At 43.7% G+C, this 17806-nt stretch overlaps 1 protein-coding gene across 1 annotated transcript in view; it reads left to right on the plus strand.

Moving 5' to 3' along the window:
- The first annotated feature begins 8170 nt into the window (after nucleotides 1-8170).
- Nucleotides 8171-17806, plus strand: part of hmga2 (high mobility group AT-hook 2) — a 34865-nt gene continuing 25229 nt past the window's right edge. Inside the window, exons 1-3 of the mRNA XM_048979501.1 lie at nucleotides 8171-9186; nucleotides 11065-11151; nucleotides 17090-17140. Of these exons, the coding sequence (XP_048835458.1) occupies nucleotides 9079-9186; nucleotides 11065-11151; nucleotides 17090-17140 (246 nt within the window). The 5' untranslated portion in view covers nucleotides 8171-9078. The remainder of the gene's footprint in view (nucleotides 9187-11064; nucleotides 11152-17089; nucleotides 17141-17806) is intronic.

Below are 17806 nucleotides of genomic sequence, written 5' to 3' on the forward strand. Positions count from 1 at the left end.
AAAGAGAATATTACACCATTAAAGCCTTTTTCTAGTTTACAATTTCCAACCTCCACAATGTCAACTTTACTAGATAGTTAACTAAAATCTGTATGTGCAAGGTCATAGGACCTGGGGAGACAGGTACCCCTTAGTATTTAATTTGGCTTCATTTTTGCCTACCAATAAATAAATTATTAGGATGTGTCCTCCCAAAACTTAACTGTCTCCTATGCAGTTGTGCACAAGGTAAATTTACTCATGTTGAAGATCAAAAAGAAACTTGTATTTCATTGCATTACCACTGAATGAATACCTTTCATTCAGTTTTAAGCCCTGAAACTGAACAAAATCTGAGATATAAATCAGAGTTTCTCAACCCAGTCCTCGGGGAACCCCAGACAGTCCACGGTTTTGCTTCCCCTCAGCTCCCAGCCCACCTGTACCAGGTATTCTGTGATCCTGATTGGCTGGGAGCTGGGAGGGAGCAAAAACGTGGACTGTCCGGGGTTCCCCGAGGACTGGGTTGGGAAACACTGATATAAGTTATATGTGTGTCTGATGTATGAACCTTAATGTGAGGTGCAGAAAATAATTTATAATTATTATAGGATGATTTTAAATACTCCCAACAAAATAACTACTTTCATAAATAATTCCAAAGACAAGTATGTTCTTTGAGAAGCATCATCCGTCTTCCTGACCATGATTCCCTGGTGCAGACAGACACTCGTCAGCATGTTAGTCCAGGACATCCTTTGCTTCCTGCCTGCCCAGCTTTTCACCTCCGTCCTTCTGAAGGCGGCCTGCATTCTTACAGACAGACTCGAGATGTTTCAGGGGCAGCATGGAATTCACAGCAGCCCGGCCTGCTTCTCTGAGGGCTTCTTGCCTGGGTGGCAGAATTTCTATAAATGTGTCACTAGGTGAAAATTAATTGAGGAACTGGACAATCCTTCCGGGGCCAAGGCTGCGGTGGTGGTGGCAAACTGGCCCAGGCAGCCCAGTTCTCGCAGGGAATGGCAACCACATCTGAGCCCTTGAGCCTCAGTCTCCCTCTGTAACAGCCACTCTTAGCTCATGGCATTGAGATTGTTAAACCATAGCAGGGCACTCTGAGGCCCTTAAAGCATCTGCAATTAAAAGGCATATAAGCATCTACAATTCAATTTAATTATGAAAAATAACTTACTTCAAAATTATATTAAGAGATTACTGAACAACGCTTTCATCCAAAGCGACATACATCTCTATGAAAGCAGGGTTAGCCATTTCCTGGAGCCAGCTGGGAGTTATGGGCCTTGCTCCAGTGCCTAACTTTAGGGTTTGAACCAGCTACCTTCCTACATAATACATTCCATCCATCCATCCATCCAGCTTTTCACAGGAAGCACACATGATGATGGAACCTTCCTGGTAAAATAAAGGATAAATAAATAAAAATAAATACATAAAATAAATGATGCAGAGGATACCTTGGATGGGATGCAAGTTAATTGCAGGCTTTGAATTTGGGTAAATTGAAAGAGATATATACAAACATATAACCCAGTGAGAAAGAATGACCATCCATGAACTTAACTGTGCCTTTTTTCACTGACGTGCTAGGTCAGTGAGCGAGTGACCCCAGAGACGCCTCCACTGGCAGAGATGGGCCCGCACTGCGCAGTGAAGACGCCATGGCTACATGCCACAGCCACCTGCCGCTGTCACGTCGCCACGTCACTGCCCCTTTCTTGCCCTCTCAGAGTGAGCGGCTGTGTCATTTGTTTGTGCCCCTTAACGCAGAGCTGCTGAAAGCCAGGGCAGTGAGTGTGTGTGTGTGTGTGTGGGGGGGGTCTCCTTTAAAGTTTTTCTCTGGGGGGTTTCTCTTGTGCCAGTTCCAAGAAAAACAAAACAAAAACAGCTGTCCCTCGGCTGTGTTCGGGGGAACCCCAGTCCCCGAGAGGGACGACCCAGGGATTCCTCCGTTACGAAAGTGCAACGGTGCAGGCTGCAGCCCATGCATCGCTCTGAGTGAACGGGAAATTTCTCTAAGCTTAGATATTTCTTTGCCAACATCAACTTGTTTCCAAGAGCAGGATGGCCTCTGTATTGTCATGGAATGCTCCAGAAATACTTTGGCTCTTCGATCTTTCACAAACAAAACAGTTACACATGCAATAGAGAGAAATGCTAACAGATCCTGATTAGGTTTTCTTTGTCTTATGAAACCTGGGATGCAGAGTCCCATTGAGCTGAACTGCCAGCATGTATCTAGGTGATTTATGTTCTTGTGATGATGGCTGGTCAGAGGCAGAAGATGGTATATAGAGGTCAGAGTGCAGTATAGCTTCGCTGTTCAGGTTGACCACAGATAGGCAGCCTGCCTTGATGTGCTTTGGGGATTCACTAGGATGGGGTGATGAAGGCGTCTTAAAAAGCTGATTTTGGTTGGAAGGAATTGGACTTGGTGGCTTGTCTCTCTCTCTCTCTCTCTCTCGTCACCATAATAGGACGAATTCCACGGCAGTGCCTGGGATAAGGCCTTGGTCCGGGGTCCCGCGGCATCGTGGGTAAGGAGAGACACGCATAGTCCACCCTTGCGTGGCCAAAAATGGAAATCCTGGTGAATGAACAAGCGAGCGAGGTCTGTGTTGAAAGGGAATGCTGTCGTTCAGTTGGACTACTTTGTCCACCATGACAGGAACATCTAAACCCCCATATAGAGCTGCAGTAGCACCAAGAGCTGCTTGACCACATTCAAGAATATACATGCATGTATTGGGGGCATGGGGGCTTCTAATGTATCACCGATAACTCCCAGATCCAGAGTTGGGAGTTTAAATAGCACTGCACAATGTGTCTGTGGAGTTTGCATGTTCATTCTATCTAATGTTATTATTATGTGATACTAGGGGTGAGAGAAAAAATCGATGCATCGATGCATCTTTTTTCTTTCTCTAACGATTCAAAATCGATTCTCAAAGATTCAGAATCGATTCTGTGTTCTATCAAATTGCGACTGCGCGCCGGAAAAATAAACATTACAACGCTCGCCTCTTACATATGCTGCTCTTCATTTGAACAATGGACAAACTACATCCTGCACCATCAAATTTAAAATCGACTGTGTGGCAACATTTTGGATTTTGTGAAGACAAAGAGAAAGGGGTCGTTGATAAAAGCCATACTGTGTGCAAAGTCTGTCGCGCCAAATTTAAGTATTTCGGGAACACTACTAATATGAAGAAGCATACAACACGGTTCCACTCAGAGCTGCAGGAACGGACTTCGGTCCCGATCGCGCCCAGCGCCGGTTTCACTCAAAGGACCCTTGAGCAAGTAGCAAAGCTTCCATCCAATTCTGAAAAAGCAAAACGAATTACACGGTCAGTGGCGGGTTTCATTGCCAAAGATTTGGCTTTACTCTGTAATGAAGAACGAAGGATTTCGCTCAATGTTACAGGTGCTTGAGCCAAGAAATAGTGTGCAGTCACGACGTTATTTCAGTGACACTGCAATACCCGCACTCTACAGGGAGACTAAAGCTCAAATTTTAGAATCAATAAGTAATATGGACAGGATTGCAATAACATGCAATGCATGGACATGAATTTCAACAGACTCGTATGTCACCATTACGGCTCACTACATCACGGATGAGTTTAAGCTCGCGGCTGAAGATAATTCTAAAGGTTCTAAACAAAAATAAATAAAAGACATTCCTTCCTTTGTTAAAAGGTTCTAAACAAACTGAAAACAACACATTTGTTGATTTGTTGTTACAATTGTTCTTAGTAATTGTTCATCCTGATATAATTTTGTTAAAATAAAATCAATAAAAGTCTTTATTTCACTTTGTCATTTAAAAAATTGAAATACTGTCAAACAGAGATTCTAACTATGAACAAAAAACATATAATTTAAATTTTAAATTAAGCATATTTGCAAAAAAAATGTATATGAAGAATCGTTTTGGAATCGGATCGTGGATCCCAGAATCGTAATTGGATCGGATCGCGAAGTACCTAAAGATTCCCACCCCTATGTGATACCAGCCAGTCTTAACGCAAATGTTGACCATATAAATGGCACTCCTCCGGAACATTCTGTGTTTTATCTGGGCCTTCATTCTCATAACCAGAGCCCAAGAAAGCCTATGTCGTCATCAGAACCTTACGGGCCGTGGTGATGGTAGGAGAGGACGAATGAAACCGATTTAAATTCTGTGTGAGTGAGAGCGACTGCACGCTGAGCAAAGCCTGCTCACGCACCGAGCTGGAGCGCACGGCCCTCCAGCTCGGGTTACACGGGGTCAGCGTGGCATTTCCTCACTCTCGTGTGACCTCTGACCCCAGCATGGCGGTTGAATTCCTTCTAGGCCCTTTGGAGCTCTCCGGGGACAGAACTGAGTGAAAGTCACCTTTCGGGGGGCTGAGGAGAGGGGGGGTCGCTTCCTTAAACCTCTACCAACAGGAAGCAAACTGTTGAGATGTGACAACAGTAGTCTCACACACTTTGCTTTAAGGGCGCAGCGTTAAGGAATTACCCTGTTTGATGAATATTATAAGCACACTGACATATAACCCTTCACAATATGCAAAGCAGCGCACAAAAAAAAATCAGAAAGTTCAACAGATCGGTTAGTGCTGCAGTTAGCAGACTAGGACGAAGACTCCTGCGTTGGAAACATTTTTAAGAGTACTCTTCTAACATTTTAAATGATGTTACATGCCCCCCCATACTTTGTCACACACAAAAGTCTTTCCATTGGTGCTCTGCCTGGCTGGGGGGCAGCTAGGTGGGCAGCTGCAGGCCTCTGCCTGACACTTAACCTTCGACGGGGTCAGAGGTCACCATGTGATTAGTATACACTGCCTCTGCACTGTCAGAAAACGTGCTGTTTTATTAAAGTCAATTAGAACAACATGAGGGCAGAGACTTGGGTGGCTGCCTGAACGCAATTAAAACTAATGGGAGACCACATGGATGTAAAAAGGATCTGCAGACAAAATCCTCCTCTGGGAAAAGGGAGCGCCAGGTCTATAGGATCGTTCCAGGCATATATTATTCCCAGAACAGAGGGGGGAGCCTGGACCGGAGGCGGGGGTCTCACGGGGTAGACACGAGGAGATCCGTTCAGTCCCCGCCTCTGTGGGGCTGGAGATGGCTCTGCTCCCTGGAGGATCTAGACCACCTTCCGACATGCCATCAGACTATCAGCAGGTTGGGCCTCCCCTGTGAGTAATGTTGCCTTGTTGGTGCCCTCTGTGTCAGGATGCTGTACTTTTGGGTGAGGCAGACAATGGGTGCTAGGTTTAATGTCCTTGAGTGCCGGTTCTAGCATAACCATCGCTAACCCAGTCATTCACATGGCCCTAAATGTGACCCCAGGATTAGCATTTTCTTGCTTGATTGTTTTTTGACAGGGAATCTGTAAATCTTTCTCATTGAGGTGTAGTCCGCAAGAAACTGATGCGCTTTATGAGAGGTAGCTAGTCATGGGCAACGCTGTTTTGCTCTAAAACATAGCCTCTTCACCGTTGCGTGGAGAGCCGTACTGTCACATGACCCTCTTTGGAATGTCGGATGCGTGCATGTGTAGGATTATGATTTCGGGGGCTCCTTGAGGTGGCCCAGGCTGACGGATGTTCACGTTCCTGCCCCAGGTTCAAACAGAGGTCGTCCGTCTCCTAAGTCTAGGGCCTATTTTAACACTCTGAGCCCACAAGCGGCTAAGTGGGGTATGGGGGATGAGAGGGGGGTGGGGGTGGCCAGCCCTTCGGGACCCCCAAACAATCTCTCTCTTACAGTGTGTGGTCAACAGCCACAGATCCGCCCCCCTCCCCCTGGGCCCCTCCCATTGTGTGTGTGTGTGGAGTTGGGGGGTGGGGGGAATCATCATCACAGCTTCTTTCCATTTCTATATTTAATACATTCATTTCCTCTAGGCGAAACAGGATGAGTTGTAAAGCCTCGTCACATGATGAATAAGCCCCCCCACCCGCACTCCCCTGACCTCCCTGGAACCCCTGGCAGGGAACGGGGGCACCAAAAAGAAAACGTCGTCGGCCGCTGAAAAAGCGGATATTAGCCACTCTGTGGACTGACAGATTCCGAAGGAATGAGTGCGGGATGGGCCACCACCTTTGGAGACAGGCATGGGGACCCATCCACAAGGAGGTGAGGCGCGGTCGTCCGGCCCTGGGAAGGGAGAGTCACGGAGCACAAATGGTTAACCGTTAGCAGGGAGGCCCTGCCACTAGCCTCAGATCTCCGTGTGGAGCTCCCAGCTCTTCCATTGCGCCCAAAATGCTCCCTCTCTCTTCCTCAATACAAAAGAAGAAACCTTTCAAAACTTCTTTCAACCCAAGAATGTCTCTTGATATGCATGTACCCCACCCCAACTGACACCGAAACGCACAATGCAAAGAGTTCGAGGGTAAATGAATTAAACCTGTAATTTGAATTCTTATTTTTTAAATCACGATTTTGAAATTAACGAAAAAAAATTCCCGCCATTGTCTACATAATACGTTGCATTTAATACAGCACGATAAATTTTACTACATCTAGGAATAATTATACTAACGTACTGATTACCAAAACACATAGGCTTCAGTGATAGTTTCTTAGGCGGGTTAAAAAGAAATTCATGAATGGGGAACAACTAAGCATTTTCCTTCCATTTTTTGGGGGGTGAAGAATCGAAGGCGATGACTAGTTGCCCCAACTTGTTATAAGGCTATTTTGAGTAATCGATCTCGGGTTTAGTACTTCCTGCAGTCATTTTCGGCGTTGGCTATTGATTGTATTAATTTCATTCGCTCACAGCCCTGACGCCGCTCTGTCTGTGGGGGCGTGGCTTCGGCATGAAAACAGCCAAATTCCTCTCTGATCCACCTTCTTGGGGGTCTCGGCGCTGTTTTTTTTATGAATGAACTGGATGCCAGTGACAAATTAACCACTTTCTTTTTTTCCAGAAACGCGAGGATCTAACGAAGCCATGATATTTTACGTTCTTTTATAAATATTCTTAAAATGCAACGAGTTTGTGACAAAAATTGCGTTTAATAGTAAAAAAAAAAAATTATAAAACCAATTTATAAACCACATTAAAGCGTACCCCCAAAAGATGCAACAAAAGGTTAAAAAAAAAAAAACTTTAATCACTGACAACACAAATAATGCAAGGCGGCACATAAATAGTTTTTCTGCAGCGCTTTTCTGGATTCAAGGTTGCGGAATCCCCTGCCGCTTTTTGGTATTTAAAAACATTTTTGGCACTATTGTAGTGAGTGGAGGGAGCAGGGAGAATTCGCCATTCCCTGTTCAGCCGGCTTGGTCAGATCGTGGGAAAGGGCTTCCACGTAAAGGAGTTTATTCATTGTCACTGTTGTTCTTGTGTAATTGATCTTGCTGCACGTCGATGGGCGGAAGACTTCAAAGCGTCGCGGCGGCTGGGGGCTGCCTCGCGAGCACGCGCTTTTTGGGGGTGGGGGGTCGCTGGCGCTGTCGTTGGGGGTGGGCAAGGGGGGTAAGTGGTACCCCCCAGCTTGCATCGTGAACAGATACAAAAATACAGATGCAATTCCGAATAATTCCCGAACGCTTTTGATTGCATCCGGATGCTTTCCGCGGAGTTTAATTGCGGGAGAATTTAAAGCAACTGAATCGTAAATCAGCCTGCGATGGTTTGTTATCGGTGCACCGTACAAGTAATGAAAGAGAACTCGCTCGATATGCATCAGATAAAAGTGACATTTTTATTGACGCCAGCGCATATCAGACTTTTACGGCCTGTGGCCTATACCCTGGTTAAAAATAAGCCGAATCGTCCAAACAATAAATTTTCTTCTGTTAGCCGGCGTGTAGTACATTATATCGTTTGTAAACATTTCAAATGAATAGGCAATTCAAGACTTATATTCAAAACTTAGCAATATGAAAGGAACAGAAGGACATAGCCTAAACTTGATGGGAACAAGTAGTCTAATTGGTATAACTAGTCGAATTGTAAACAATAAATATATAGAATCTGCTTTTCACTGTAGGGTTATACCGTGAAAAATATATGTATGTTTGCGTATGCACACACCTACACACACCACTGGTAGTTTACAGTGTGCTGGTAATTGTTCGCAGCGTTTACTACTTCACTGTGTGCTCTAGTAATAAAACAACCTTCTGCCCTAAACTTTATTCATTGAAGAATCGAAGTCCATCTAATTTCGAATTGCTCATTAGCAAAACACGTCTAATGTTGGGAAGACTGCCCTTGGACTGAAAATGATAGCATATTTCTTTTACAAGCGGCTGAAAGCGCGCCTCTCCCTCGCTGTCTCTTTAAACGCGCTGGAAGGCCGCCAGTGGCATGAATGGCTCTGGACACGTGAGTTTGTCTCAATGTGGTCTCTCCTCTTAGCGCCGCAGAATTTCTCATGTTTTCTCTGGCATCAGTCCATCCCCCAGCGTTTCTTTTTTCCTTTTTTTTTCTTTCGCGGTGCCTCCTCCGACTTGTATTTTTCACAACTCCCTCCTATGTTATCCACCCACGGGAAAGGTGTGTTTTTTATCACATCCCCATTCAGTGCGTGGACTGGTTTCGTGTGGGCAGTTTAGATATATTTAAATGCCTTTTTCTCCTAACCAACCGCTGCAAAACTGTTTTCCCCGTAAGTCTTAAAACCCAGCACTTGTGATTTGTAAGATCATTTTTAAAAAGCCGCGCATGGTGTGACAGCGCACTGTCACTGTTCAGTCTAAAATGCCTCGCATTCATTCTTGCCAATGAGACAGAAAATCCCAATCGATCACTGGCGTATTTTATTGTAAGTAAAAACCACCCCCACCCCTTCAGAAAGAAGCATTTTTAAGTTCACTGTAGCGATCAGATCGTGGTAATACACCCGTACTCTACCGTGAATTTTTATTTTTTTACCGGGAAGCGATCAGATTATCAAACGACTCTTTTATCTTTGTGTGGAAATCGCCGATTTCTGCGTTACAAGAGAAGATCCCCCCGTCTCGTATTCCGCACCAGGACGTCCGGTGTGCCGATTCAGACCGTGTTTTAGAGCTGAAGGTGCAGGAGATTACAATTTGGTACAAGTCACCATGAGTACACCGGGTGAAGAAGCCGGCGAGCCGTCAGGGTCCCAGGAGCAACCCGCTACAGCACAGACTCCCAAGCGAGGACCGGGCAGACCTCGGAAGCCGCAGCAAGTCAGTATTTTTCCCCCCTCAAATCTTTACAATCTAATAAAAATGTGCTATTGTCATTTGGTCACCAGTTGCATCTTGGTTATATTGGTAGCAGGGTCGCTCCGCCGTAACTGAGGCTGATGGCTCAGCGTTTATTCCTTTACCTAGAGAGGGAAATATGATTATGTGAACACATCGCTAATGATCCGGAAGATGTTGGTTTAAAGAGAGCGTTTCACTAAAACGATTAAATTATAATTTAGGAAGTTAGCCAGATATATTCAGATGTATGCCACTGCTTTTGTTCAGCGATACTGCCTAAGGATGTGAAACTAGTATGTTTGGATATTTTATTTCTTGGAGTGTAAGCAGTTTAATGCTGTTGTACTGAATATATGTTTGATTTGAAAACGCGCTGGATTTTATTTATCTTGTGTTAGACTGTACACGCGACGATCTCTGCACCCTTTTTTATTTGCAAGAAGAATAAGCAAAATCATTAATCAGCGTAATTAATAGACCACAATTCTACTCATCAACTAAAGAATTGTATTCGGGCTAGTATTGTTGTTTTGTCTTCTTAGTACCAATTGTCGAAAAACTGTGTCAAACCAGCTATATCTGCAGTTACATTTCCATGTGGGAAACGACTTTTGAAGACATTTACCTTCCTCATAGATTATCGAACCATTTTGATTTAGACTGTGCATCATTCAGGAGGCATGAATAATGTTGATAGCGGAGATGTGATGAATGAACGTTTAATTGCACTGGAATCACACAAATAAACTGAAAAATAAAGCAGCGTGATGATTCGCATGGTTTAGTCATGCACCACATCCTGTATTATGCCTGTTACTTTATGTTTTTATAATACACATGTTTATAGTTTATAAGGTGATTCATTGGTAAAATAAATCGTCTGTGAATCATACTTAAAATTGTTAAATTTGTATATGAACATATTGTAAAAAAAAATTGTTTAAATAGGCTCCAAGTGTTCAATCCGTGTGTTTGTTTGTTTGTTTTTTTTTTTTTTTGGAGATGAAACAAGTATGTTAAAATATGTCCGGTCAGCCTTAACACTGACTTCATAATGTTAATTCTATAGATTTACAAAACCAGTTATTTGGTCAGCATAGGCAACACAAATCAGACGCTTTTACTTAGCGTACTCGAAAATCTATTTTTCATTCCTGACAAAGCTGATATTTCGGGGTATCTACGATTATGTTATTTCTTTAAGATCATTAACACATAATTATGCACTGACGGTTAAAATGGACATATCACCATGTTATCAATAAGCGACACGATACGTTTTTTTACGAACCATCCACATTTTGCAATTCATACTATGCCAAAAACAGTACTGATAAGATCCTCCACTCCGTGTCAAATGATGCATTTCAGCTTAATTTAAAATACCACAAATAACGTAAATATGTTTATATCAGTGTGACTGGGGGCCAAATATGTTTACAAAGATGCTTGTCGTGTATATTTATTTGAAATAATTTAGCTAAAAATAAGACTACGCTAATAATGAATAGAAACCGAACTGAGAATGACTCTTATATTGTTAATTTTTAGCTACTTCTCTGTACATATCACTGTTTTAAATTTAAAAAAGGCTAAGTTTTTTTGTTTCTGTGTCTATTTGCATATTTGTTTTGGGGTGGCGCCTCTCTCACCCTCTCTCGCACAGTGAAACACACACACACACACACACACACACACACACACACACACACTCCTGGTCCTTATATGTAGGGTACCTAGCAAACAGACCACCTTTACATAATTATGTCGGCCTTTTTTAATGCAGGCTTTGTTCGATTCTGGACAATTGCTTAGTGGTCAATGGCCACGATTTTAATTTTTCTGTTTTGTCCCCAGGAGCCAGCTGGAGAGCCTGCACCAAAAAGGCCGAGGGGGAGACCCAAAGGGAGTAAGAACAAGGGTCCCTCAAAAGCAGCACAGAAGGTGAGGGCGTCCTAACACCCCTGTCAGTCAGCCTACTTCAGTGGGACACTATTCCCGATGGGAGACATGTGCACACGCACATGCATGCATGCACGCATGCATATACCCACACATGCAAATGCGCCCACACAGACGCAGCTACTCAGTGTGCTCACTTGCCAGGTATTCATGCATACGAGGAATGGCCTGATTGAAACAGTGGCCGCCCAGATTTCTCAATGAACAAGTGATGTCATCAAAGAACATCTGAATGATCACAGAAGAACCAAGTGTAATTGGAAAAAAACATATATATATACATTAAACTTTATTTATAGGCTTTAAAAGGCAGAAATCTATCAGCAGAGTACACCCGCACATAAAGCTGAATTCGTTTTCCTTTACAGTTCAGTCTGGGTGGGTTTTTTTGAGAGCACCCCAGTGGCTAACCCCCATGACGCTAACATGCTACCTTAATCACCACTCTGTCTCCACCCAGCCATTATAAACCCCTGCATGCATGTGTTTAATATTAAAGTACAGACATAGTCGTTTCAGTGTTATGAATGCGGTGAGTGAATGACCAGCCCGCCCTTACCAGGCAATACTCCCTAGCACTGTGTGCATTTCATGTAGTAAAAGCTTAGTTACCGCATTCAAAGCCGGAGTAAAAGGACTTTGCCGTGGTGGTCTTTAAAGATTCTGTAGCCTATGAGCAGGGGCTGCATAAGAGTGACTGGGTAAAAAAACTCTCTAGATGTGATTCATTCATATTTTTTTCATTCATTATTGGTGGGGTCTTGGTAGGGCTTATTTTTGGTAACAGGTTTGTCAGAGGGCAGAGGGCTTTGGTGGTGGTGGAGGGGGGGCTTCAATGCATGTGTGCCCGCCATGTATACAGAGGAATGTTAAGGAGAGGGTATGGTGCGGTGTTTTCAAAGCCTACCACTGCATGTCTTAATTGGGAGGCATGTTTTGCCTTTGAGTAGACTTGGGGGGGGGTGGACTGAACCATTGCATGCTGGGAAAGATGGTCAGTCCTGATGCTGAACTGACGAACAGACTCCAAATGCATGTGGAAGTTATGGACCTCAGGGCAATGTAGTGATGAGATACTTAGGGCGACACACAAGTATTGAGTGGATAGTAAAATACCTTCCTGTGGACTGTGGCTTGCTGACATGGCAGTATACAATATGGACTGTGACGTTTTTGATGCTGGGTTTACTGATTATCATGAAGGTATATTACATGAAGGACTTATTTTTAAAAGTAGCATTAGCGACTACCTGTCTGGAGTTGTAGAGATAGCGAGGTAAATTGCACCTTGTTTCCAGATTTATTTGATCATTTTAATAAAATGTTTAAAAGTGCTTCATTATGCTTCGTTTTTAATAAGAGTCTTGGAGATCCCAATGAACTGATCACAGAAGGCTTTCTTTGCAGAGTGCGGGGATGCCAGTCAGTTGTGCTGTGTGATCGTGTGAAAGGGGGATTAAAGATAGTTTTGTTATGACATGGAGTTTCTGTGCTGTGAGACTTGCTGGTTCACACCTGGAAGGTCTGCCCTCCATGGCTGAAGTCCCAGCGCAGAATCATCGTGCAACATCAGAAGCGAGGGACAGTATGAACCAGCTCTTCCCAGCTGCTTGTTTTGGGCTTTAAGATAAACTGTCATTTTCCCTTTTCCACTTTCTTAAAGAGATGAGCATCAGCTTGAGGAAAACATATGAGTTGATAGCCTGCAATTTCAGGTTTCCTGCCAGCATCCGACTGCATGTATGAAGCTCTGAGGTGTGGGATGTTTGTAGAAGATCTAACTGAAATGTTTTGAGCAAATAAATACATAGCCTAAGACTTCCTCCATCTTCTGCTGCACATGGTAGTCTTCAAAGATTATTGGTCTTCGATGTTGGTCTCGTGCCCTGGGAGAAGGACAATCTACCTATGTTAAGGGTTCCAGTGACATTAGAGTGTTTTCGGCACTGCGAGGGGGCACCACTCCCCCCCGTAAAAAGGTCAAAAGCACCGAGTGAGAAATGCATTCAGTCATGGTTTCCTGTCCATCCGCAAAATTATTAATTTTGTGAAACGTGCTTCTCTGATAATGTGGGCTCCTGATCATTAATTAAACTCTTGCGGTGTTCACAGAACAAACGTCCTCCCCTTCGAAAATGAAGGGATGTGTACGGAGCTGTTTGATGAAACTCCATGGTGGCTCAGCCTGTAGACTAGCTACGGCTGTCCTACCACCCAGAATCAGGACCACTTCCTTCCTTCTATGAACGGCTAAAATTGTGTCATACATGTCATGTTCAATAGGAGCATCATCTTCTGTAAAGCTGTAAGGCTTCACACACTTCTGATATGCATAGACCGGATTACGTTATATAATAATTTCACGGATCACTAAAATGGCTGGGGGGGGGGGGGGGAGGTACTAGTGGATCGATCTGCAATTTCATATCTTTAACCATTGTGATCACAAGAAAATTGAAATAGATATTCTATTTTTAGTAATTAAGAAACCCACAACGTTCCATGGTCCGGTAGGATGCTGGCCACAGACTGGTACCAGTCCATGGGCCAGCAGTTGGATATTCCTAATCTACCTCAAACTCTTTTAGATTCATAGGCAAATAACTTATGACTAGACAACACGGCTATGGAGACTTTGGATACATCATCCCATTTTCCAAAAGCACTCATGAAATCCAACGCCTGCAGCCTTTTCCAAGGCATGTATGTTTAGGTTTAAAAGGTCGAGGTTTCATTACATCCCGAACATGCAAAAATCCCATGCAGCAAATTTGTCAAAATCAAGGCACAAATTAATGTAACACTAAACTTGCCTGTTATTTTGTTAATATTTGTGGTGGATTTAAAACGGTACACTTCAACATTTGGAAAGAATGGCTATTCATTTAAATCAATTTAATCCTGTCAACCTAAGTTAACTAACACGCTGAAAAAGGCTGCCACTTATTAATCTCTAAAATTGTTCAAAATTACTTTTGATAGAGTTTCATTTTTATTGCAAAAATATGCCTCTGGTTGAAGTACAAAGATATAGACACAATGGGTTCTTATAATTGGTTCATGGATTAGCACTATACTTGAAAACACTTCCTTAAATGACACACTGCAGGACTCAGTCAGTACTAACAAATCAACCGTTTAATAACTTGATCATTCATTAAAATATTTTCCAAGCAGACTATGGGAACCGGATAAAAACGACCTCTCTGTTTGCTCATTTGAAGTTCTCTTCCCATAGCTCAGCCTGCAGCGTATTCGTATCAGTGGCATTACAGGTGTGTGTGTGTGTGTGTGTGAGAGAGAGAGAGAGAGAGAGAGAGAGAGAGAGAGAGAGAGAGAGAGAGAGAGAAGAGAAAAGAGAGGGAGAGAGCGTGGTGTGTGGCCGGCCGCCCGTCCACCTCAGTGTCTGGAATGCGCGCTGCCGCTGGCGATGTGCGGAGAGTTGCTTGAACTCAGTCCGGGGCCAGGCAGCCGACATTGAAACACGCTGATGATTAATTGAACGTGGTGTACGCTTACCGACCATTAAATCCCCTGATTAAAAATGCAAGGTCTAAAAAAGAGGGCCCAGATAAAGATACACAGATTGGCCGGGGATAGGGGGTGATTTTAAAGAGGCTTCATTTCTTTCAAATTCATAAATGAAGCGGTAAATGTCTGAGTTTACAGGAAGTGCGAGGATACATCTAATTGCATTTGCAATTAATTGAGACTCATAAATTGTTTTATCCGTTTCTTAATAATAATAGTAATTAGAGGAGCTGACCTTCTGCAAATTGCCATAGAATGATGGAACAATAAATATTAACGTCAGAACTATTAGTTTCGATTAATCCACCAAATGACACATGCAGCCACATAAAACAGGCCACATATAGGCCTGTTTGATCGTTAACACTTCTACTGATTTCTTTTCAAATCGGCAGGGTTTTCTTTATCGATAATCATCGAAAACGTAATTTCTAGATTATTTTGCTTTTGTTTTAACCACAGGAGTTTTCATCTCATTAGAAGAACAGCTTCAGTATTTTATATGATTAGGATGTAACAAGTCGAGTCCCTCGGGTTCAGTTATAAGAGATGCACATTTTATGATTGATTCTGCGGTAAATTAAAGGTAAAGTTCCCAAAAGCCGCTGTCAGCACTGTCCAGCAAGTCTGAGGACGGACGGACAGCTCTAGAAGAGTCGTAGGGCAGCGGAGTCTAACACGTTGACGGACGACCGTCTGTGGATCCCACGGTACGCTGTTTTTCAGCTCTATGGCACTTCGCAAGGTCTCCGTAAATTGTCCTTGGGGCATGGAAAACAAACTGTGCCTGTTAGCGCGGTAATGTGAAACCCGACAATGCGTGAGCGCTCACTGAGGGCAGACTACTTAACGGGGGTAAACAACCCCTCGGCCTACATTCAGGACCCTCTCCGGTGGGGTCAGCTTCAACGGACTCGTCCGCCTCGTGCACCTGCAACGGGCGTGATCTGGAGGTGCGCAACACGTGCGCCTCCGCGTCCTTTCGGAACTAAATATTGCTTTTCGGAAGATGGTCCCGCCCTCTGATTGGTCACCGCCTCCGGATTACGTCCTATCAGCTGTCTGATTGTTCAACCTGCCTCGTAAGGCTATTAAGCAGTCTCCGTCCCCGTGGCGGAGAGGAGCTGTGGATTATTTAACGTTTAGCTTAATGTCTGCCGCATAGCAGGCTTTTATTTGAACTGGGACGCTCGTTTAAACGCTACTTGCCGCCCTTCGGCCCTCGGACCGTCCAGTGAGTTTGAACTGTTTGAGACGGGCTTGACCAGTACGGTACCCTTGATACCTGCCCTTCACAAATCACCTTGCAAAATTTATTGAGGGCTGGCAGTTTGGGTTGAGTTACATTCAGGTCCCAGTCCGACAAAGCCCATAGCCGGAGGAACACTTTACATCCCATTAATGTTTAAAACGCGTCTTGTCTTGTTAATTGTCTTCGACTGTACGGCTTCGGTTCCTCTGCGTGGCCGAACAGAACAGCCGACGAACCCAATTTTATAGGTTCGGTAACGGAGAGTACAGGGAGCCTCATTAACGCGAATGTGGGCAGTGGCGGCTTAATGGTTAGGGAAGCGCAATTGTAATTGAAAGATTGCATGTTCGAATCCCCGACCAGCAAGGCTCCACTGAAGGGGCAAGGTACCGCCCCCAAGCCCTGCTCCCCAGGCGCTGAATTAGCTGCCCTATGTTATGTCACATTGTCACATATGGGTTAAATGTAAAGGACACATTTCTTTCTTGTGCACTGTGTGCTGTCCTGTTTCACCAATGACCACTGATCACTAAATTATAATTCTAAACAGTACAACGACGCCATGGGCTGAAACTCTAAGGGAAAGTGCAGTGCAAACTACTGTCAACGCCTTAAACCAGCAGAAGCCGATTTGACAAATGCTAACAAAACAGTGTCATAACTGGCAATATAAAATTTTTCTGTAATAAACATGTATCGGAAATCCTTCGCATTGGTTAATGAATACTTTCCTAGTGAGCTGGACCAAATTTCTCACTTGAAACATCAACAAAAATACTCAACCACACTCCGAGCCACTTACACGTTTTGTTTTGCCACCACTACAAAAACAATTTTTTAATCCTTATCTTGAATAATAACATGCTTTATTTATGTGAGTGCGTTTAATGAAAAGTACCCGAACAGCTTGCAGTATCATGTGTTCACAAGATGCAGGTTGAGCAGGCAGTAAGGTTATGCATTAAGCAGCAGAACCCTTTATGGGTCTTGTGTCTTTGGCCGGTTCCTTAGCGTTCAGCGAGCTTTGCTGATTGCGTGGGGTTCACCAGTATGTCACTTTCTGTCAGTCTTCTTGGGCAGGGCCCTGGACACACATCAGACCTTCTATAAATGTTAACAGAGTTATTTCTTTTGCAGAAAGCAGAGGCCACCGGCGAGAGGAGGCCCAGGGGTCGACCCAGAAAATGGGTAAGTTGTCTGCAGGTTTCCAGTTCAACTCTATGCAGTTCAGTTCATTTCAGCTTGTTTTTATATAGCGCTGCATAGAACATAGTTATGCCGCAGTACTAAACAACTGGTTTTGCCTGAATTTGTACAAATTGGCATCAGATTGACATCTCATGTTCTTGTGCACATGCACAATTGCAATTAAGTTGACTCTGGTATTCGTTTGAATGCCGTGGCATCTTATGTATTGTCAATGTAATGTAATGTTTCCACCCATTCTTAATGTTCTTCAAACTAAGCCGGAACGGCATTGGCTCATTACATGTTTGGGGCTTACTGGGTTTTGTTTTTTTTTTAGTTTGTGAGCCAAAAAAACAAAAGACTCTTTCGATTTCAGTCTAACTTTGTGTACCTTGCGTATCTGTTGGGACAAAGTATTAATGCACTGCTAGCTTTCTACCGGCGTGTTTAAGGAGGCTACTCGAATGTGTATGTTATCAGGTAAAGAAAATGTTTATACTTCGGGCTTACCACAGAAACACTTAAATAATTCCTCAGGCAGCTTGAAGTTCTCAGTGTTTATCAGCTCGTAAGTGTCGTCCCTGATTGATGGCCTGGGGGGAGAGACCAGGGCGGTGAAGAATGCCACCCAGGAAAACTACAGAGAGATACAGGGAATGGGAGATA

This window comes from Brienomyrus brachyistius, chromosome 1 (assembly GCF_023856365.1).
Source record: "Brienomyrus brachyistius isolate T26 chromosome 1, BBRACH_0.4, whole genome shotgun sequence".
NCBI classification, from domain to species: domain Eukaryota; kingdom Metazoa; phylum Chordata; class Actinopteri; order Osteoglossiformes; family Mormyridae; genus Brienomyrus; species Brienomyrus brachyistius.